Below are 23,537 nucleotides of genomic sequence, written 5' to 3'. Positions count from 1 at the left end.
TACATTTGCCCACTGGTTCATTTAACTAGATGCTTTTTCATATCTGCATGTGGTACAACTTATATGTCAGGAGTGTTTAATTGGAGACACAGTATGGGAAACCAACAGCACCAGCATTCATCCAACAAATATCTGAGTGAATACTATAAGCTCATGTACTTTGGTGACAAAGCCCTTGATCTCAAGGAGTTGAAGCTAATGATGGTGATAAATTGCTGATGTAGTACTTCATAGAACATCAGTTACCATAACAAAACATAAGCACAGGAAATGGACAGGATTCTACTTTTAATCAGGGAAGTCTGTGACAGGCCCTCTGTGCAAATAACACTCAGAGATTGGAACAAAGGAAAGAAGCAAAGTGCATAAGTCTCAGAACAACCTAAAGGAAGCAGGAGTAGTTTGCCGACACCAGCTAGAGCAAAGCTGCAAGCCTGGAGCAAGATGGGAGGTGAGGAGGAAGGCTAGCTACTATGTTGGATCACAGAGACCCTCTCTAGTGATGAGATTAAAGGTGTGCACCGCCACTCTCAGCAGTAGTAGAGATATCTTAAAACGTGAAAGCATCTTGCATTAACATTAAATGCAACACATTAACACCAGGGTTGCAAAATACACAGTGGCCCAGTAACCTAATGTGGTTTCAGGGTTAGGGTAACAGACTCCAACACCCAGCTCTTGATCCCCCACAGATGCAGACTAAAGCTTGGGGAAGGACAGGGAGGTTCTAAAGTGAGAAGGCTGACCTATACAGATGACCCCAGACACTAATGGAAGTGGGTACAGACTTTTCTCTCTTCCAAGTAACCTTCTGATGCAATCCTTAGGGGTGCACCAAGGAAAAGAGACCAAGTAACCAAGAGGTCCTTGAGGATGCATGGCTCTTCTGTTGCTCACAGCCATCAGGACAAATAATCTTCTTATGATAATAAAGGTGGGGATAGGGGTGGAAGTCTGTCATATGATAGGCTTTCAGAAACCATCTGTTGAACATATGAACTAATTAGGTAAAATGTGGTTTTCCTGAATATAATAAATAGGATTACTAAGCTACTTGCCAAGAAAGAAAAAAGAAAAAAACCCTTCAGTGTAAGTGTTTACAAGTAGTTTTTATTCTTAGTATAAATGTTCCTAATTCTATGATGATGTCAATTATCCAATTATGTTGATATTTTAATTCTTTATGAGCTCAGAATGCTCCTTAAGCTCCCACCCACATTGAACCTATATGAAGTGACATATGTGTTATTCATTTGGGTTGTGATGATTCCATTACAACACAAGCATCTTAACACCACATTATAGAACTTAACTATATTTTTCTTGTCAACTATAAGTCAATAAAGCCAAAAAATTCAAAACAAATTGTCTGAGACTTTTACACTCAAACCTGCCATGACAGCTTGATCAATCAAAAACTAGATGTTTGGTATAATAATCTTGCAGAAAATTTAATTTCTTTAGTAATAACTTCACATAGGCTAATGTTATATAAACATTATGAAAACTATCCAAATTACTTTAATAAATTATTACATAATCTCTCTAAATAGTTGTGAGCCAACTTTTAAACATCAGACACCATATTAATGCAAACCTCTTTGCTACTAGTTAGTTTTACAACAATTTTATGCTAGTTTGTACAGACATAAGAATACTGATAACTAATGAAATATAAAAAGCTTTATTGTATAATTATAGATTCTGAAGTCATAGCAGTCTCTGTGATATAAAATTTCTTAGGTATTATCGATGACTATAAACAAACAAGATCTACTTTTAAGCTGTTTGAATCATGATTTGTTTAGCTTCACTTTTAGGTTACGTAAAATATATATTATCAAAACTGACAATGACTTTCTGATCCTGCCAATTTTTTGTAATACATGCTTAACAACAAGGCTGTCAATACACTGTGGGACAGAGAGGTCTTCCTGGGACAATTGACTGTAGAAGGAAGGCCAGAGCTCATTGTGAGTTGACTACAATTAGGAGTTAGTCACTGAAGGATGCTCTAGCACAGACACCTTATCTCATATTTAAAGTAAGCCATTTTTTCCCATCTTTAGACAGCTCCTCATCTCACACACTCATGCATTCTGCTATTCCTCCATTGGCATAACCTAAGATTATTTACCACATTTAAGACTTAGAGTACCAAAAAATCAAGTGACTAATCACCAGCTGCCCAGAAACATTCTTTGTTTCTTTTCCAAGATGATGCTGATTCTTCATATATTTCCTAGAAAACAAAACCACAGTAGATATCAAAATGCATCATGTTAACAAGAGAGAATAAAACACACTCGAACAAGTCAGACAAGAGAATAGTACAACTACTGCTACCACCCACCCCTTTTACCAATCTAAGTGACACTTCCATGAGGCACCAAGAACACAAACACAGATGACAGGCCAGAAGCTGTCACAAGACAAGATGCAACTATAGGAAAGAGTAAACAATTCCATCTGGACCACCCACCTCTTTCATCTCTATTTATTTATCCAGAGCTAAATTATGAATGAGAAAATGCAGTCTTTAGCTTTAATCCTTTTTTATTTCCAAACTCAACTACTTGGATGTTCCTAAAATTAGAGGTGGACTGGACTTCCACCAGCTGTGAAGTTACATGACTAGCTGGGAAGTGTTTAAACAGGCATGTTCTGCAGTCCCCTGTGACCTCTATGCAGTCCCCTCTACCTGCCTGCAGCCCTCTTTCCTGTGTCTCAGATAATCTTCAATTGTGAACTAGGCAAAGAATCAGATTGGAACTCAGACAACCCAAAAGGAAGAGGAAAGTCACTGTCTCTTCCCACACTGGCCAGATTTCATCTCTACAGTGTGAGAAATCCAGATTCAACTGCCCTTAAATTCATTCCGTAGTTTTCACCTCTAAGACTCTTCTCTTCTCCTTTCTCCCCTTCCTCTCCCCTCTTCTTGTCCCCTCTCTCATTCCCTCCCTTGCCCCCTCTCCATTCCCTCCCTTCCTGTCTCTCTCATCCTCTCTACTAAACTGCTGAATTGCTTTTCCTGGGTTTTCTCAGTTTCCTTACAACAGTCATTTTATATCCTTGGTCTGAAAGGTCTACACTGCATATCATGGGGTGGGTCACTAATGCCTTGTGTCTGTTTCTGCATGAGGTCTGGGTTTCCTGCTTTACTTAACTGTCTCTGAGCACCTGTACATTCCCACTCCTCTAAAAACCAGGAAAAGCAAATAGAAAATCCAACTATTCCTGGAAGCATAAAGTGAGGGTACATGCCCACTCCTGCCTCTTGCTCTTGGTTGCAGAGCTAGGCCTCCATGAGCTGTCTTGTCTGTCCCCTCCTCTCCAGTGAAGAAAGCTATCTTTGCCATCTGACTTGAACCTCATTGGGGATGCTCTTAAGTCCTCTCCCTCCTGCAGGCTTGCCTCCCATTCTCTCAGAATCATGAAGTCTTTACACATAACCTATCCCGTAATCCCAAAGTAGTTCCTAAACTCTTTAGCCCACAGAGAGGATCAAAATTCACCCAGAAAACATGTCCACTCAATTTCCCAGACCCTGGTTCAGTATCCCACTTGATCATCCTTCCCACTGACTGAGGCCAGCCACTCCTTTGAGGACAGTTCTGGCCCTGTGTGGCTCTTCTGATCCTTTGAGCTGGCATTAGTTCCTCAGCTTTGGGAACAGCCACACTGTTGAGGGCAACTTGGGAGTTCTAGACTCAGATGCATAAGTATACATTTCCAAGATTTCCAAGTGTAGAACTGTCTGCTCAATGCTGCTACATTCTGGGGAGGGGGGGTGTTTAGGGAGAGGGCTGTGGAGGTGTGTGGGGGGGGTTGTCCCTTCAGAATGCTCCATTAACCAGAGAATTCTTCATTCTTGTATTCTTGTTTAGCTTGACTTACTGGCAGAAAACACAACAGAATGTCCTATTAAGGCTTTTATCATATATATTATATACACACATACATACACACACACACACACACACACACACACACACACACACACACACACACACACACACGTATGTGTATATACATAGGATATACACTCCCCACCCTGAGAAAAAAACCACTAGATAAAGGCTCTTTTGCCTTAAGGGATTTCTATTTTATCCAGACTAAGCGGCCAACATTATTGTCACTTTCCAAAGAAAGACCTCTAGTCAAATAGTCCTAACTGAAAGAGATTGCCTTATGGAGCGCAGAAACAGTATGGATTAGTAATTTTAACTGCCAGCACTCACGGAGGCCTTCTCTACACCATGCGTTCCTTGGGGCATATCTGTTTATGCTTAAACTTGGAAAACAGCTCTACATAAACACACTATAAGGAAAACAAGATTCTACAGGTATACAAGGCATATGAAGCCAAATTCTGAATGTATTCTTCATCAACATCCTTGATCTATAAATAAAATCATGTCCACATGGCAAAATGAGGTATTGTCCTCACTTACCTTTTTCCATATGGGCACCTTGGCTTTCAAAGAGTCAATGGCATAGCTCACAGCTTCAAGGGATGCGGCTCTATGAGCTGAGGACACAGCAATAATTGTGCTTGCTTCTGACACTGGAACCAAACTGTAACAAGATGACGAAGAAAATTACCAACATCTCCCAATTCACATATTAAAGAAACCACTAAGAAGGTGGGACAATATGTATGTATGTAATTCTTTTTTTTTTTTTTTTTGAGTATCTAGTTTAACTAGAAAATGAGAATTTATGTCAGTTAAGATCAGTGGAAATTAGCTTCTATCCATAAAACTTGGATGGGGACTAAGAAGAAAAGGTTCTCTCTAATTCAATGTTTCTCAATCTTCCTAATGCTGTGACCCTTCAATACTGTTCCTCATGTTGTGGTGACCCCCAACCATAAAATTATTTTCTTTGGCACTTCATAAGTGTAATTTTGCTACTATTATGAATTGAAATGTAAATATCTGTGTTTTCCAATGTTCTTAGGCAACCTCTGTGAAAGAGTACACAAAGAGGTCGTGACCCATAGGTTGAGAACCACTACTCTAATTCAACAGATATCTAATTCAAAAAAAGGTACAGTATAAGATAGTATATAAAGACTAAAGTGACCGTGTACACTTAACATACAATTAAAAATAATAAATATCAATTAATCTTAAGCAACAGGATTGGCAACACCCAGTAGAATTAGCAGTTAGTAATAAAATTATAACTAATAACAAAATAATGACAGATGTCTTAACTGCTGGCTTCTTCTAAAATCCTGGAATGCCATTCTTTTTGGTGGTATGAAAAATGAATTGTTTTTAATGGCTTCAGATCTGTAGCCAACTTTCAAAATACATGAAGCCCAGAGCCCAGAACAACTGTCTAAAGGCCTCAAGGATTTAAGAGACATTCCCACAGGCAAGCAGGCCAGGACCTGAAGGTCTTGGCGGTTAAATTTCATTAAAGCAAAAGCGGGTACGAGGGCATCCAAAGCTGCAATCCAACAAGCAGCCAAGGCAGATGTGGGAGCCTTCTCTGTTGTCCTAGGGGGGTGGGGGCAGGAAGGACAGGGATGGGGTGTGGGGACAAGCCTTCCTTTCTCAGTAAGGGAGAGTCTGAGTCAGTATCAATATACAGACAACCATACACAACATTTGAAAGATAAGGAAATCCTACCCAAGTCGATGGAACACCGCAATGTGTCTGACTGGCCATTTCTGCCTTATGTCACTACAAATTTTTCTGATTTCATTTTCTGCCATCGGTAGATATGCTTCATATTCTAAACTAATGACTTTTTTGCCTTCAAAGTTATTTCTTGTAGTCCCTAAAAAGAAAAAGAAAAAACCAACATAATCACATAGTGAAACTAAGATTTTTTTCCTATAATAGAAATACATTACATTATAGCATTTTTTTAAAAAAGGATTATTTCTAACTTACAAATAAGTGGTGTACATTTGTCTAAAACCTACTTTAAATTTTATACAAGAAAAACTTGACTAGGAGAACAAAAGTTAATTATCTCCAAGATGATCAGGAAATAGTAATAATTAAGCAAGCTCTCTGAAAGCATTCATATACCCAAACAAGCTGTGTTCCTCTTCTTTCCAGGAAAATATCTGTGTTCCCAGTATTATCAACAGAGACATTTTAGCTCAATATTTGGAAAGTGCAAAATTTCTCTCTTAGGGTTTACTTTTATCATGCCTTTATTATCCCTGTAATTTAATACAGCTTGTTAATCAAAAAGTAACCAAGATAAAACTAAAACTGAAGAATTTCTGTCCACTTACATGGCAGTCTTAGTTTGCCACTCAGTACTGTGTGTCCTCTGACTGCTGACACTAACATGGAAGGCACTCTGTGTCCTTTGACTGCAGACACTAACATGGAAGGCACTCTTTGTCCTTTGACAGTTGACATTAACATGGAAGGCACTCCGTGTCCTTTGACTGCAGACACTAACATGGAAGGCACTCTGTGTCCTTTGATTGCTGACACTAACATGGAAGGTACTCTGTGTCCTTTGACTGCTGACACTAACATGGAAGGCACTCACTGGTTTTTACTCTGAAGAAGCAGAGATCATCACAAACTCACCTACAAAGAGAGACACCGCACCACACAGCGGGGAGATCACCAACTGTGAGACTTCATCCACTGAGAGCTTCTTGGCACTGAACTGTATTATGTCCTTAGGTTTCTCTTCAACCTCGTCCACATCTTCCCTAGAAACAAGACAGCAGCAGCCCTCAGCAAGAATGTCAGAAGCAACACATTCCACTTTTATGTGGTTTCCATGTCCACTTTTTCTATAGCAGGTGGAAAGAGGAGGATTTGAGTGATAAGTCCAAAGTTTTAACAAACTAATACAACTACTACTATCCCTCATGAGTCTACAGGAATTCAACATGGGCATGATCCCTATCATGTGCCAAAATACCCCCAAGAATGTAATTATTGCTCATCTCTCTCATCACAATACAACTGAGCTATCACCACTTTCATCTGTATGTATGCCATCACTAACCACTAAGTAACCAAGCTCCGTACCACCTAGAACATCACTAACCACAATGTAACCAAACCCCTCACCTAGAACATCAGGAAACACTAAGTAACCAAGCCCCACACGACCTAGAACATCACTAACCACTATATAACCAAGCCCCACACCACCTAGAACAACCACTATATAACCAAGCCCCATACCACCTAGAACATCATTTACCACTATGTAACCAAGCCCACATCACTATGCAGCTGAGCCCCACACCTAGAATGCCCTTTTCCTTTATTCAAGGAAGAAAAGGGAAAAGAGAAGGGATGATGATTCCATTGGAACAAGGAGCCCTTCACAATCTGGCTTAAGCCTAGTAAGACAAGGAGGAAAGAAGGTAACAAGTGTGACCTCCTATTATCTAGGTATTGTGTAAAGTCTTTTCTAGTTTTTCATTTATTCATCAAACAGTACTATGCAAAGCCATATGCTTATACTATGCTGGGTAGTTTCATGTCAACTTGATACAAGCTAGAGTTATCTTGGGGGAAGGAACCTCAATCTGCCCCCACCAGATTGGCTTAGGTAAGTCTGGGGGGCATTTTCTTGATTGATGATTGATGATTGATATGAGAGGACCCAGATCACTGTGGCAAAGTGTCACCCCTAGGCTAGTGGTCCTAGGTGCTCTAAGAAAGTGGTCAAAGCAAGCCATGATAAGCAAGCCATGAGGAACAAGCCAGTAAGCAGCACTCCTCCATGGCTTCTGCTTCAGTTCCAGCCTTGAGTTCCTGTCCTGACTTCCCTCAGCAGTGGAGTACAACCTGAGAGTTGTAAGCAGACATAAACTCTTTTGTTCCCAACTTGCTTTTGGTCATGGTGTTCACCACAGAAATAGAAATTCTAAGGGCCAGAGACTACCCTAGGCACAGGTCTTCAGGGAACAAAAGCACAGTCTCCTGGCCTCAGATTGCTCATAAGTGACTATGAGAAGCAAACCAATGAAGAACCACACGGCCAGAAAAGTACTTGTCATCAAGCCTAACTACCAAGTTTCAAGCTCAGGACATATATGGTGGAAGGAAAGTCAACTACTACAAGTTGTCCTCTGACCTCCCATGCATCCTGTGGCATGTGTACAAACACACACACACACACACACACACACACACACACACACACACACACACACACACACAGAGAGAGAGAGAGAGAGAGAGAGAGAGAGAGAGAGAGAGAGAGAGAGGTATCACAAACCTACCACATCGAGATAACTTAATACAAATAAATGAATTTCTCAAACAGGTCTCTGAAACTATTGCAGATAAAGGGATCCCAAAGGTCTCTCTAAAGAGGTAATGTTCAAAGTTGAGACCTGAGAGATAAGAAGTAACCACATGAAGAAAAGGAACAGGGTGTAGGTAACAAAAGGGAGTGGCAAATTTCAAGACTCTGCTACGATCAAGAATATGATGTGCCTAGAAGCACAGGAGTAAAGGGGAGAGGCTAGCCTAAGGCTGGCCAGGTAAGAGGTCATGAGAAGCAAAATTAGAAATCCCATGACAGTTCATCTGATTAGAAAAATTAAAGAAGGCTCAGAGAAGTCACTACAGACATGTTCAAAGTCCTGAGAATCTAAGAACTCCTAATCCAGTGTTTGTTTCCCTGTTATCCAACTGACTCCCAGGATTTCTCATATCTCCATGTGCCAATGGAGGGGCTTAGCTCCTTTACACCAGTGGTCTTCAACTTTCCCAATGTTGTGACCCTTCAATACAGTTCCTCGTGTTGCGGTGACCCACACCTATAAAATTATTTCATCACTATTTCATAACTTTAATTTTGCCTCTGTTATGAACCACAATGTAAACATCTAATATGCAGGGTACCTGATATGTTACCCCTGTGAAAGGGTCATTCACTCCCAAAAGGATCGTGACCCACAGGTTGAGAACCTCTGCCTTACCCCACTTTTTTTTTCCTGATAACACAGAAACCAAATAGGTCACCTATGTACTTCCAACCGTACTGAGTCCTCATACCTCTGGTTGTACAAGACTATTAAAGCATAGCCCCCAGGTTCTAATCACTAGGACAAATCACTCAAACATGATATGATGCTATTAGCAATCTTTCCCACATTTCTCAATAGCTGCAACTACAGGCACAGGCTTTTAAAAGCAGCACTCCCTGAGGTTACCATGGTGATACACTGATCAGAATGTCCATATGAAATTAAAACCCATCTCTAACAGGGAATCCTCTCATGTCCAGACAGCTGGCCTAAGACTGTCTGGCCTAAGACCCCCAAGTGTGGACATGCTGGCATCTGCTATACATCTTTCCAGGAAAGTGATGTAGAGGAAAACTGGCACCTTCGACTTGTCTTTAATTCTGACAAACCATTGCCTCTGTGTAGGATATTTACTGTTGTTTTAGGGGGAAAAATTCCTATCAGATTTTTTTTACCCATAACTTAAAGAATTTCTAATCAATAATAATATAGTTTGCAGTTTATCTTCAGTTGACAATAAAATAAGCTGTTTTGACTCCATCCTTAAGCTTGATGCTCCCAAAGTACCCGAAAGAAAGTAAATATGCATCCCACTCCACAGTGAGCAAAGCTGCCTGTGAAGCCACAATGCAACACAGCTTCGAAGCTGCACCTTGACTGGGCAATGGTTGACTGTCTTGTTAATGGGACATTAACCATTTCACTCCCTACTTGTATAATTTCTTTATGTCTGAGGAAGCTAGCATCAGGTCTGAGCAACCGCATTTGTCAAGGAGTAAGCAGGACCGTATCACAAAGACAAATTCAAATTTGGGTTCTGTCACTATGACCTAAGGCCACATTTAAACCATGTGACCAAAGCGAGGTTTTGTGTGTATGTGCAGGCATGTGTGTGTATATTCATGAACCTGAACAGCATGTATGTTTGAGTGGAGGCCAAATGTCATCATTAGTGTCTCCCTCAATCACTTTCCACCTTATTTTTCAAAACAGAGTCTCTCACTGAGTCTGGCTCTCACAGGCCTGTACATCCCCAGGATCCATCTGCCTCTGCCTTCCAGTGCTGCAATGAAATGTATATGCTGCCACATCTGGCTTTCACAGGGGTGCTGAATCTCCAACCCAAGACCTCGTGTCTGTACAAGCACTTTACAGATGGAGTGACCCCCTTGGCCCCCAAAGATGAGGGTTTTTTTTTTTTAACTTCTCTGAATTTGTTTCCCCACCATCAAAATACAAGCATAAGAAGATCTCAATAAGCAATGTTAAATGAATATAACGAACATGTCACACTGACATTCAACTGCTTATCGCAGCAGTGATGGGAGACAGGTGTTCATCGCTACCTTCCATCAGTGCAGTTATCTCAATTACTGTTGTATCAGCATCAGCAAAGGGTTGGTGCAGACAGACTCACAAAGAACATATAGTGACAGCAAACCATATACAAGTTATCATGCGTAAGGTCCCTCACAAAAGAGATACCCCATACCTAGATGGCTCCGATGCACTATCCTCCACTAATTGGGGGGATAATGGCAATTTCGTCTCCGGGCTGAAGCAGGAGTTGCTGATCTCCAAGCTCGACATACTCTTGACGAACAGCAAATATCACCTGATTTCTAACATCAGCCAATCTGAAAGAGAAACAGTCTGAATAGAAGTTGCAAAGTGAAAGAAGGAGGAGGAGGAGGAGGAAAAGGAGAAGGAGGAGGAGGAGAAGAAGAAGTTGTAAAGTGAGCTGTACCTCACATCTGCTCAGTTGCATCAAAAAACTCACCACTCACAAAGGTATGAATCTAACTCTCATTCTGTAGAGGGTACATCCCTTGAAGAAGACACTCGATTACAAAGACAGATTAGATTACTATTCACTGAAAAGTTTAATGTTTGGATGAAAAGAAACAAATATCCCCAAACTAGACAGGAGTCAATATTCAAAACTTTAGAAAAAAAGAAAAAGAAATAAAAAGTTCCCAACCCGCACTTGGGAGGCAGAGACAGGCATGGTCTACAGAACAAGTGCCAAGACTCCAAAGCTACACAGAGAAACCCTGTCTCGAAAAACCAAACCAAACCAAAAAAAAAAAAAAAAAAAAAAAAAAAGAGAGAGAGAGAGATTTATATAATTTACACATTTTAAAAACATTCAAGGGTCCATTATATGCATTCTACAACTTTAACTACCCGGGATGTAGTGTCTCTAACTCCTTCCACAGCTGCAACGCCTTGATTTCTTGGGGTACAGAAATGGTCTCTGAACGAACTCCAGTTATTTCAGCACTTTTTGCAAAATACAACACTTCAATCTGCAAGGAGAAAGGATGCTTTAAACAACTCACACTGAGAAGTTTCCAAGTGTAATCGCTCATAAAATTTCAACACATCTATGGGTTCATATTTGAGACAAACGTTTTACACTCAGTTCTGATTTCTTCATACTGTTTAAACCTGTCACAAGCTTGTGTGGCATCATTAAATCCTAATGCATTTCCTTAAAAAACATGGTAAGTCTGACTTCAATTGACATAGAAGTGATTCTTTGGTAAATCATAAATCAGTGAGCATGAGCCTGGGTCAGGAGGTGAATTACACAAGTAAAATAAACGACAGAATCAGCAAAGGCCTAGCTTTCATTTCACGGTGGTCAGATGACCTTTGATTCCAGTCTGCATTACGATTAAGTTACACAACACACAAAACTTGACATGCAGCAAAGCAAATGGGCTTGAATTACAGGGCAAACTGGTACTGACTAGGCCAAACCTGTGCAATCAGCCTGGGAACCAAGGGACGTGACCAAGCAAAAAAACGGCTCACTTGTCTCTCAGTGCTTAAGTCTCTACGCAATAATCACGGGCTCTGCAAATTATCCAGGGCCTGTCAACCCATAGGGAACACACATTTTCTTCCAATAATTCTTAGTTTGGTGCGACCTAATTGTAAAAAGTGTGTCTGTCAAAATGAATCATCAGGAATGACAGGAAAACAAAACGTAGAGGAGCCTTCAGAAGGGAGTCGGTCCTGCAGGCCACCACCAGAGCTCGGGGACAGAACTTGACTTTCAGTGAGCTGCAGGCTCAAGGCCCGGAGCCAGGGAGGGGAGGGGAAGAAAGGGCCTCCCGAGCAGCTCCTGTCCTATGGTGGAGTCCGAAGCCCAGACTAGTTCGCCTGCGCGTACCAACTCTTACCTGGCACCGTGGAACCATCCCGCAGCCGGTTTACCACCGCAGAGGCGCCGGCTGACTCAAGGCGCATGCGCAGCCAGATGCTCCACCTGCTCCGCTCTGCGCCACACAGAGTTTGTGGACACAGCGCGTGCGCACACTTCGCCCCGTCCCTCTCCTCCCGCCCCGCTCCCTCTGCCCCAACCGGCTTTTGTGCTGCAGTTCCCTGGCTTTCAGGTCTCTGATCTGCAGGTCAGCTGATGATCTGGCCCGGTGTCCTTACCCTTCCCTGGTCTCGCCTCTGCGGTCTCTCCACCCAGTGTGAGGTTCAGGTTCTTATCCCAGCCTGGGGACCATATCTGACAGTGCTCTGGGCGCTCAGTAGTCTCTCAGTCAGTGGCTCCATCAAGACTTCCTAGCTGCAAGTCTCTGACATAGGTACATAGATTTAAGTAGCCCTCTCTGGGCACTCAGTCCTGAGAGAAGACTCTAAAGGTTTATGATAACTGTGTCCCAAGTGTAATCCTAGGGGGAAAAAAAAACAAAACAAAACAAAACAAACAAACAAAAAAAAACATTTTATGTCAGTGGAACCAGGAGTGGCTGAGTCACCTGCTCTAAGACTCACCGAGGAGATGCTTGTGTAAATAAATTTGCCAAAATAGTAACAAATACAGGAGGAAGAAACATTTCACGTTTCTGTGTCAAGCCATAAGAATGTAAAATTGGGTAATAAATACCCAGGAGAAAAACAGTTGGCAAGGTGGGTGTTCCCAGGTAAAGTAAAGAAAAGAAATACTGGCGGGAGAATAAGCTTGATTTATAATTTACATCAACATATATTTCGGTAAGTTGTGAAACACTAAGGTTGAAGATTTATGTCCACACCCTACTAAAAAAAAAAAGGAAACTGTGACTGTCACCCTCGGCTCCTCAATGGCATTCAATGACAGCAATGAGCTCTAGGTACAAGAGGTTAAGAAATAAGGTATGGCTCAATGTGATTATGTAGCCAGACTGTACACATAAAGGCCAAAGCCAATTGCTCCTGATAGGGGGTGGGGCTCAAAAATTACCCAAGAAGAACCCTTCCTAAAAACTAAAAACTTTCTTTGGTGGTCTCAGAGATGAATCACAGGCTAAAAGCACTGGCTGCTCTTCCAGAGGACCAAGTTTCAATTCCCAGCATCCATGTGGAAGCTCACAATCTGTAATGCCAGTTAAAGAGGATTTGATGCTGTCCTCTGGCTTAACTGGGTACCAGGTTCACAGGTGGTGCCCAGACATACAGGAAAAACATCCACCCACATAAAAAATAAATTCTTTGCTGACTGCACAAGGAGAGTAACTTATGTGATAAAGATATTCTGTATGATTAAGGAGTTAGTTTTAAAATACTTTGAACTTCATGCATTTTGCTGTTTACTTTAGAAGTTAATTAAAACAGAAGTTAAAATGAAGATCTGGCATTGGTGGCGAACACTTTTAGTCCCAGCACTAGGGAGGCAGAGGCAGGCATATCTCTGAGTTCAAGGCCAGCCTGGTCTACAGAGCAAGTTCCAGGACAGGTTCCAAAGCAATACAGAGAAATCCTGTCTTGAGAAACCAAATAAATAAATAAATAAATAAATAAATAAATAAATAAATTTCTTAATGACAAAACCCCTTCTTTGGGAAAGATTTCATTAAAGAGTGTGACTAAACAGCACAGTAATACAGTAATAGCAAAAACAAAGATTAGTAAAGTTTTAATCCACTTAAATATAAAAAAGTTCATTATGAGACCATGTTTATAGACTAAAGTGTTCATGGCATCAGAATAATGTCGTTTATTTTTAAAACATTAATGAAAATTGCCCAGAATTGAAGTATGTAGTTACAAAACATCAAGTTTCTCCATAGTTTTTATAATGACAGCACTTATTTTACAAGATTCTTAGGGCTGCGAATGTTACTTAGTGTAAAGTCACATGCACAGCACTGAAAAATAAATTTTAAAAAATCATTTAGGAGTTAAAATAAGAGTTTAAAATACCTTCAATTTTTTCTGATGGATTTATTAATGACTTGGCTAAAAAATAACATCTTTGTCACTCAATTATGTTGAGAATCTTGCTGTTTCATTTCTGAGTTATTAGTGGTGTAAACCTTATTATATTTTTTTTTACTCTTATACTTCAAGTTTCTATCCATTTTTTCTCTCATTGCCCAATGAATAAAAAGCATGCAACCCTTTATCTAAGTTCTGGATTGCAAGCAAGAGTAACACCAGGATATTTTTATGTTATGCTAAAGACTTTGATATTATTTTAATTACATAAATGGGTGATCAGAATGGAATATAATAAATTACAATAGGAACAGCAAAACCTCTTCATTAGCAAGGTAATTGTTTTGCTTAAGTTACAATTCATTATTTAAAAAAAGTATTTAGAGCCACCATTTTCTCAGCTGTACTATAAAAAAATGCCATTCAGTTAAAAATAAAAACATGAGTTCAGATAAAGACTCTTCCATTTTATTTCCAGATTTTTAAAAATGGCTAAATTCTGTGATATTAGAAAGGTCGGAGAATTTTGGTTCCTCTCAAAAATATCTATTAAGATTTAATAAAGATAACTTTATCTTAGGAATGGATTTTCAAAAAAATGTTCATTTTCTTTTTCAAAATAATAGTTCCCAGAAATGTCTGACAGGATCAGGGTTTATCATAACTACTATAGCTTGAATGGAAAGGTATCCAAAGAGTACTACAAAGTCACACTGCACAACAAACCTCACACAGATTTATTGTGGGAGGGGAGAACCAGGAGGGTGACTTCTGCTCAGTTGAGAAACAGCAGCAAACTGAATATAGAGTTTCTTGGGAAGTGGATGGAACTTGTCAGGGTGGAGCTTTCCAGGGTGGAGACTGGTGGGATTTCATATCCAGAGATTGCGCTTTCTACTTTGTAGGGTGGGACAGGGTCAAGCAGTGAGGGAAGTTGGAGTATTCTGTAGGTAGAACCTGTCAGTTAGTGGTCCTTGGAGAAGGGGACCTGGCCACTCCTGTGACTCCAGGTACTTATTCATTAGAATTTCCAACAAACTGAATACATAAGTAACTGCATGCACTTCCTGTCCAATTAATATTGTGCAAATACTTTCCACCATTCCTATTGCACATTGCTGCTGTGCTGGCTAATTTAAACATCTATAGGCCACAACCTTGAATTACCTGAAAAGGGAGTTTCCTAGAAATTGTGTAGATCAGGTTGGCTGTGGACATGTCTGTGAGAATTCCCTTGATTGTCCTGGCACTGTCCCCTATTCTGGGCCTTGACTTTATAAGAATGAAGACAGTGAGAAGAAAATGGGCAGTGCAGTGCAGCCATGTCCTTCTGCTCTTGACTGTGGATGTGAAGTGACCAGTTGTCTCAGGTTTCTGCTGTGCTGTGGCTCCCTGTGTAAACTTGAGCCACAAGCCAAACAAAACCTTTCTTCCCTCAGTTGCTTTTGGTCAGGGTGTTTTACATGGTCACAGAAAGGAAGCAAAAACAACAGCTTAGCCTCTACTTGAGCTGAGCCTCAAGTGAAAAAATTTTTTTCTTTTGTTTCTAAAATGCAACCTATCCACCTATTGCAGACTTTTCATTTTGGTTTTGGTTTTGTTTTGTTATATGGGTTTGTTTTAGTATTTAGATTGGTGTTTTTGTTTTGTTGTTGTTGTTTTGGGTTTGTTTTTGTTTTTGTTTTTGTTTTGTTTTTGTTTATTTGTTTGTTTTCCAAGACAGGGTTTCTCTCTGTAGCCATGGCTGTCCTGGAACTCACTCTGTAGACCAGGCTGGCCTCAAGCTCAGAGATCCACCTATCTCTGCCTCCTGAGTGCTAGGATTGAAGGCTTGTGCTACCATCACCTGGTTCAGAGATTTTGTTTAATCTGAATATTTGAATACTCACCAAACATTTTAGCCACAGCCTACTCTTATGTCTGTAGAAACATTTCTGTAATCTGTTTTTAGCTATTAAATCTAATCTAACCTTAGGAATCTACTGCATATCATCAAGGATTCCTGCTGGGATGACACTTGGCTTCACTGACTGGAAAACTTTGAGGTCTATGATCATGTGCTATGTTTAAAAATACAGAGTATAGATCTTCAAATTGCTGTCTCTACATATCTCTTTGATTATAAAAGAATTTATAATCAGTGGAAATATTTCTGAAGATGTTTGGAGACTGGTGTAAGTTGAGTAGACACTGGAATAATGTCCTTAAATTATTTCTGATGCCATTGAAAAACTGATGGCACGATAGTTACTTTTTTGAAAGGCTAGATTTACATAAAACCACATGAAATTATGCATTTTAGCATGTGACCCAAAATTTCAAACACAATCCACACTAATAACTTCTCAAGGTATATTTTTATTAAGACATGCATCCCTAGTGCAAAGACATGCTAGTATTGAGCACGCTTCACAATGCCTTACATGGCACACCTTGTAGGTGTACAAATATTATTGAGTTGGCTTTGTGATCAGATGGGAGCATTTGAAAAATGACATACATCTTGTATAATTCTATTCATTAGTAATTAGTAAAGAGCAAACCCCATATAAACTCCATATACTTGTTAGTTTATTGGAGGAAATAAAATCAAAAGAAGCACACATATCCCTTCTATTACAAATATTTCACCTCAAAAAGTAGGTAGATAGCTGTTAAAAATTCTTTGATCATTTTCAAAAACATTTTTTGAAAAACAATATGCAATCTTCCAGTTGAAGGTGTGAAAGAAAAGGCAGATTTCAAATTTTCATTTTGGCAAAATCTAAGAAACGTACTTAGAGATATAGAAGATGCTCACACAGGGAAAGAGGGAGGAGCAAGGGAGGGAGGAGGGGAGGAAGCTGGTCAAATAGTTGTTAGCCAATCTCCTTTAAGGACCACAGTACAGAATCTAGAAAGCTGCACACATCAACCTTTAGGAATCATTTGGAGGAAGATTTGAGGGAAAGAAATCCTTGAAAATGATGAAGCAGAAATAGAAGACCCATTCTCTTAGAAGATAAAGAATAGAAGATTGGGAGCCATTTCTGGGGAGGGTACAGGCTATGTCTGGGCTTCATGAATAGCCCATGTAAAGTCCTATATTTAAAAAGCTCCATAAGGATGTTGAACACTTTCTTTATGTGTCTTTCAGCCATTTTAGATTCCTCTATTGAGAATTGTCTGTTTAGTTCTGTACCCCACTTTTTAATTGGATTATTTGGTGTTTTGGAGACTAGCTTCTTGAGTTCTTTGTAAATTTTGGAGATCAGCCATCTGTCGGATGCCAGCATGGAAATGTAAATCAAAACAACTCTGAGATACCATCTTACTCCTGTCAGAATGGCTAAAATCAAAAACACCAATGACAGTATATGCTGGAGAGGTTGTGGAGAAGTGGGAACACTCCTCCACTGCTGGTGGGAGTACCAACTCGTACAGCCACTTTGGAAATCTGTATGGCAATTCCTCAGTTAAATGGGAATCAGTTCCACTCTTAGGCATATACCCAAAAGAAGCACATTCATACAACAAGGACATCTGTTCAACTATGTTCATAGCAGCATTATTTGTAATAGCCAGAAACTGGAAACAATCTAGATGCCCCTCAACTGAAGAATGGATAGAAAAAATGTGGTGCGTTTACACAATGGAGTACTACTCAGTGGGAAAAAAAAGGCAATGGAATCTTGAAATTCGCAGGCAAATGCCTGGAACTAGAAGAAACCATTCTGAGCAAGGTAACCCAGTCACAAAAAGACAGGCATTGTATGAACTCACTCATATGTGGACTTTAGACATAGATAGAGTAAAGGATTGCCAGCCTGCAGCCCAGGCTGCCAGAAAGGCTGGTAAATAAGGAGGACCCTAAGAGAAACATACATGGTACCCCAGAGAAAGGGAAAGGGACAAGATTTCCTGAGAAAATTGGGAGCATGGGGGGAGGGGGAACTAGGAAATGAGAAGGGGAGAAGAGGAGGGGTGAAGAAGACATGATGGGACAGGGAGGTTGAGTTGGGGGAAGAACAGGAGAGATCAAGATAAGAGATAATATAATAGAGGGAGACATTATAAGTTCAAAGAGGAATCAATCAGGCACTAGGGAAATGTCTGGAGAGCTACAAAGATGACACCAACTAACAATCTAAGCAACAGAGGAGAGGCTACCTTAAATGCCATCTCCTGATAATGAGATTGATGACTAATTCATATGCCATCTTATAGCCTTCATCCAACAGCTGGTGGAAGTAGAAGCAGACACCCACAGTTAAACCTTGAACTGAACTGAAATCCAGATGCAGAGAAGGAGGACTGATGAGCAAAGGGGTCCACACCAGGCTGGTGAAACCCACAGATACAGCTGACCTGAGCAAGGGAGAACTCTTGTTCCCAGACTGATAGCTGGGAAACCAGCATGGGACTAATCCAGATCCCCTGAATGTCGGTGTCAGTGAAGAGACCTTCCCTCATGGAGGGATACTCCCTGAGCCTAGACACAAGGGGGTTGGCCTAGGCCCTATCCCAAAGAATATGACAGACTTTGAAGACCCCCCCATGGAAGGCCTCACCTTACCTGGGGAGCAGAAGGTGTATGGGATGGGTAGGGCGTTAGTTAGTGGGGCAGGGAAGGAGGGGAAGGAGAGGGACTTGGGATTCACATGTAAAATAATCTTCTTTCTAATAAAAAAGAAATAAAACATAGATATAAATATAAAAAAAGCTCCATAAGGAAGCCAAACTTACCCTCTGCACACCTCTCAGCCTTTGTCAGAAGCAGTGGCTGATACTGGAATACAAGTCAAGAACACAAGCAAAATGTCTCTCCTTAAGTGTGTGTGTGTGTGTGTGTGTGTTTAAAGAAAAACCTATAGAGATTGAAATAGTGTGAGAAGTTGGATATGATCTGAAGCCCAGGTTTTTTTCAGGACTCAAGGAGTATTTGCCCGGCACTGTGGACTACATGTCTACATCCTTCCAAGATGCATTAAGTTGAAACCCTGCCCCCCCCAGCAAGCTGATGGCATTCATAGATAGGTATATGGAAGATATATAGATCGTATGAGAGTAGAGCTCTGTTAAAGGGATTGGTGCCCTTGTAAGCAGGAACCTACAGAAGCAGATTGCTCCTTCGATAATGTGAAGATACAGCAAGAAGATGTCAGCCTACAGCACGAAGAGGACTCTTTAATAGAACCCAAACTTCTTGCCACCAGATCTCAGACTTCTGACCTCCAGAAAGTGAGCTATAAATTTCCTTTATTTATAAGTCTATAATGCAGTCAGCCTTGTATGGGGGGGGCAGATAAATCATATGCAGACACTATGTTATTTCATATAAGGGAACGAGCATCTGCAGCTTTGGGCAGCCCCAGAAGAACCTGGGACAAACTTCCCACTGCCATGGATATTAAGGGCAACTGCACATTGCATGGCAACCTGATCTGAGACATGACGTAAAGCTGGACAAAATCCCCATTTTAAAAGCTGTGACGAACGGAAAACCAATATGCCTGAAGCCGGTTTTCCCATCCTATCCTCACCCAGCCTTGTGCTCTCAGACTCCAGGTGTTTGTCCCCTCCCTGTACTTTAGAACTCAGCAGACTTCTGTGAGGCATAAGACGGTAAGGATTTAACCTGCCCCAGCATGTGATCCGAGTGGCAATATAAGCTGAATGACCACAGCTTTTACAGTTCATTTCCAAATAGGTGAGTCCATTTGTCCCCACAGGCTATCTTTGATAACCTTTGCAGCATAGCTCATAAAATAAGAGAGGTAAGACAAGGAGCTACTGGGCAGAACTGAGACATGTTATAATTATAATAAATAGGTCAGGATAAATTTTTCAAGAAGTTTACATAAAACAAGAAACATAAAATATACATCAGTCTACTGGGAGAAATATATTACAGCCAAGAAAAATAAATAAATAAAACTCATTTGCAAATTTTCAGCATTCAAACAGGACATGGGAAAACATAATAGAAAGCAAGCTTTTCAAAAGAAAAGTCTTCAGTGTGTTTACACTGAGAGAGGTTACCATAGTTACCTTTATTCATGGTCTCACTTTTCAATTTCAGTTACATGTAGTCAACTGCAGTACAAAATTATTACATAGAAGCTTCCAGGAAAAAAATCACAATTTTTGGTTTGTACATAATGTTGAATAGTTTGGTGAAATCTTTGTTATCATTTTTTCCAGGGATGTGAATCATAAATTGCCCCTTCATGCAATATACCCATTTACCTGTTAGTCACTTGGTAGCCTTCCTTGTTGTCATAGTGACAGTCAGGGTATCACAGTGCTGCATTCCCATATCCTATCACAGTGCCTGTCACATGCATATCTCATCCTACATCACATTGCCTGACTTGTTCATCACCTCATCCCTTGAAAAGTAGCTACAGAGGTGTGCTGACAGAGAGACTATATTTATGATAGTTATTATACATATTGTTATTATTGTTTTGTTTTATTATGAGTTAATATATATATATATATTTATATATGTATGTATGCATGTATGTATCTTGAGACATTGATTGGAGGTCTTGAAATGTATCCACTCTGAATAGTGGGAAATATGTAGCAAGATCTCAAACTTATGTTAAGAACACCTCAAGAATAAGTCAAAGCCAGGGTGGTGAGATGGCTTAGGGTGTAAAGTACTTATCACTAAGTCTCACAGCTTATGCTAATTCCTAGACCCAATAGAAGTAGAAAACTGACTAATGCAAATTGTCCTCTGGTCTTCACATGCTGGCTACAGCTCACACTAACACCCCTCACACACATATACACACAAACACACACAAATGTGAACATACACAAATAAACAAATTAAAAATTTACAAATAAGAATCATACACAACCACAAAGTAGAAATGAAATTCTTAAGGAAATATTGATACCATTTGAGAACCAAACATCAAATAAGAAGAAAACCATAACAAGTGTCAGATTCTATTGTTTTAGACCAGTGGTTCTCAACCTTCCCAAATGCTGTGACACTTTAATAAAATTCCTCAGGTTGAGGTAACCCCCAGACATAAAATTATTTCATTACTACCTCATAACTATAATTTTGCTGCCATTATAAATTATAATGTAAATATCCATGTTTTCCAATGGTCTTAGACAACCCTGGAAAAGGGTCATTTGACCCCGCCCCCCAAAGGCATCACAACACAAAGATTGAGAATTCTGTCTCCAGAAGCCTTCCGTGAAATAAGTGAAGTGTTCCACACCTGTGGCCCCCAGGGCAGCCATAGGCATATACTGCATGGTAGAAATGTGTATAAGTGCAGGCAAGGAGTTGAACTTTAATGGCCTTAAATTTTTAATCAATTTAGTTTAAGTAGCCCCATGTTGCTTGTGGCTATTTATTGACTTCCAAGTATGAAGGATGCACTGGGGGTAATTAAAGTGAACAAAGGAAAGGATACTAAATAGTTGCAAAGAGCATAATAAATGCAGAATAGATGTATACATCATAGCACATAAAGACAATCTATGTCTTCGGGAAACAGCAAAAGGGATGTGACATGCATTTTAAGTTGTAATAGAAGGAGACTTTGCCAAATAAAGGAATAAATTACATGATAGTCTAAGGACACTGTGTAGTCTAATAAAATGTGGAGACATTCTAATGTACAATGACAACTTTTCTTGTTCATGCTTATTTTTCTTTGGGACAGTGTCTCACTATGTAGCTCTGACTGGCCTGAAACTCTCTATACAGAGCCCACTGGCCTCAAACTCACAGAGATCCTCTGCCTCTACCTTTCAAGTGCCAGGATTGACAGAGTGAGCCACCATGCCTGACACATATTGAATTTTTATGATAAGCATCCTTTGGTCTCCAGCAAGAATAAGCAAAGCTATTTATACAAAGAAAAAATGACTTGTGCTTTCTTCTCAATGACATTTAGCTTTAGAAGACAGGTAATAATATCCATAAAATGCTTTGCAAGAGGAACTGAACCAAAATATATTGCATTCAGACCTGTTGTCCAACTAGGAAGGTTGTAGGGGAAGCCACGCCAGCTTTGGGGCTGACTGCCGGTCTGCTTAACCACGCCTACAAGTCAGGTGGATGGGCATTTTCAGTACCAAACAAATATGGAATAAGTAGCCCCTATTATGAAACTATATAGTATACATGGAGCTACTTTCATCATAATAAACTTTACCCATACAGAAAGCAAAGTATCATGATTTTAAAAATGAAACACTGACCATGTATAAACATCAAAACTACTCAAATATACAACCAAACTTAGGTGACCTCATGGTACTATCCATATAGAATGAAACACAACTTAACAGATAATAACTATACAGGAAGCCAAACTACCTTAAGCCTGGTTTTCCAGATGTATAACCTGAAGTTGATGCTCATGTATAAGTGGTTTATTAAGGAAATTCTCCTAGGAAGCATTAAGAAGATGGGAGAGAGGGCTAGGAAGGGGAAAACAAGCAAGCATGAGCACAAAGGCACTATTCTATGCAGAACTACAGCACATTGTATTCAAGGGTTTCTAACTGAAGTAGAATTCTCTAACAAAATCTAATGGTGGCCCGGGCACATGTGTTTACCTGTTCTCCCTTTGAAAACCTATTGTAAAATGAGCAACAACAACATAAAGTTCAAACAAACAAAGAAATGGCAGAAACCCAGGGAAATTGAGGCCTTGAGGAGAGGGGCCAGGCTGAATCTAGGGACCCCTGATAAGTAAGACACTGCCCCCTCCCCACTAACACCCCTTAAAACTTGCCCAGAAACTCTAGACTGCACCCACTCCCCTGGACTCTCTACATTAGGGCCACCAGCTCCCAGCAGCTGTAGAGGAGGCCAGAGCAGTCCCATGTACCCCAGGGAAGACAATGCCCATCTCCTGCTAAACTCCTTTAATTCTCCCAACAACCCCAGACCACACCCCCACCCCTGGGTCCCATTATCTCCACTAGGCAGGATCAAAGAACCTTATCAAGTAAGACACAGCCCACTGTCAGTTAACTTTCCTTAGAGTCTGCACAGCAACACCAGACTGCACACCCTTCCCTGGGCTCCATATAAGGGCCCACAGCGCTGACAGCTTTATGGAAGGCCAGGTTGATCCTAGGAACCACAGAGTCCAGGCCAGATCTAGAAACCACAGGTCTACAGCTTCAGAAGAATTCAACCTTATTGAAGCACAGGACAGATCTATAGAGACTCCAGCTGCCATCTGTACTGCAGGCCAGGCTTGTCCTAGGGACCCCAGAGGCCAGAGATCTAAAAACAAGATCTAACATTTTACTGCATACAAAACAGACACCACAATATCAAAGATGGGTATTACCTCAGAGTAA

The 23,537-nt window shown here is 40.4% G+C and overlaps 1 protein-coding gene across 3 annotated transcripts; it reads right to left on the bottom strand.

Moving 5' to 3' along the window:
- Nucleotides 1-1,090: 1,090 nt before the first annotated feature.
- On the bottom strand, nucleotides 1,091-11,293 carry Mocs2 (molybdenum cofactor synthesis 2). Of its 3 annotated transcripts, none has more exons than XM_027401430.2 (6): nucleotides 11,172-11,293; nucleotides 10,477-10,637; nucleotides 6,571-6,782; nucleotides 5,644-5,794; nucleotides 4,455-4,578; nucleotides 1,091-2,242 (listed from the first exon to the last, which is right to left on the bottom strand). In XM_027401430.2, exons 2-6 carry the CDS (start codon nucleotides 10,572-10,574, stop codon nucleotides 2,174-2,176), a joined length of 654 nt encoding a protein of 217 aa, XP_027257231.1. In that variant the 5' UTR covers nucleotides 10,575-10,637; nucleotides 11,172-11,293; the 3' UTR covers nucleotides 1,091-2,173. The 3 variants fall into 3 exon arrangements, with proteins under 3 accessions (XP_027257231.1, XP_027257230.1, XP_027257232.1); XM_027401429.1 differs by having other exon boundaries at nucleotides 10,477-10,621; XM_027401431.1 differs by having other exon boundaries at nucleotides 6,571-6,698; nucleotides 10,477-10,621.
- Between the last annotated feature and the right edge of the window lie 12,244 nt (nucleotides 11,294-23,537).

Source organism: Cricetulus griseus, chromosome 2, assembly GCF_003668045.3.
Source record: "Cricetulus griseus strain 17A/GY chromosome 2, alternate assembly CriGri-PICRH-1.0, whole genome shotgun sequence".
NCBI classification, from domain to species: domain Eukaryota; kingdom Metazoa; phylum Chordata; class Mammalia; order Rodentia; family Cricetidae; genus Cricetulus; species Cricetulus griseus.
The sequence above is the reverse complement of the archived record's forward strand: the minus strand, read 5'-3'. Positions and strand labels throughout refer to the sequence as shown.

What these genes read in the sequence shown, in the direction of transcription:
- Mocs2 (XM_027401430.2), bottom strand. Translation starts at nt 10,574, where the DNA reads ATGTCGAGCTTGGAGATCAGCAACTCCTGCTTCAGCCCGGAGACGAAA. An exon ending in AGTGCATCGGAGCCATCTAG is followed by an intron (nt 6,783 to 10,476) that starts GTATGGGGTATC and finishes CACCTGCTATAG; the next exon opens with AAAAAGTGGACATGGAAACC. An exon ending in AGGTGCCCATATGGAAAAAG is followed by an intron (nt 2,243 to 4,454) that starts GTAAGTGAGGAC and finishes TTTGTTTTCTAG; the next exon opens with GAAATATATGAAGAATCAGC.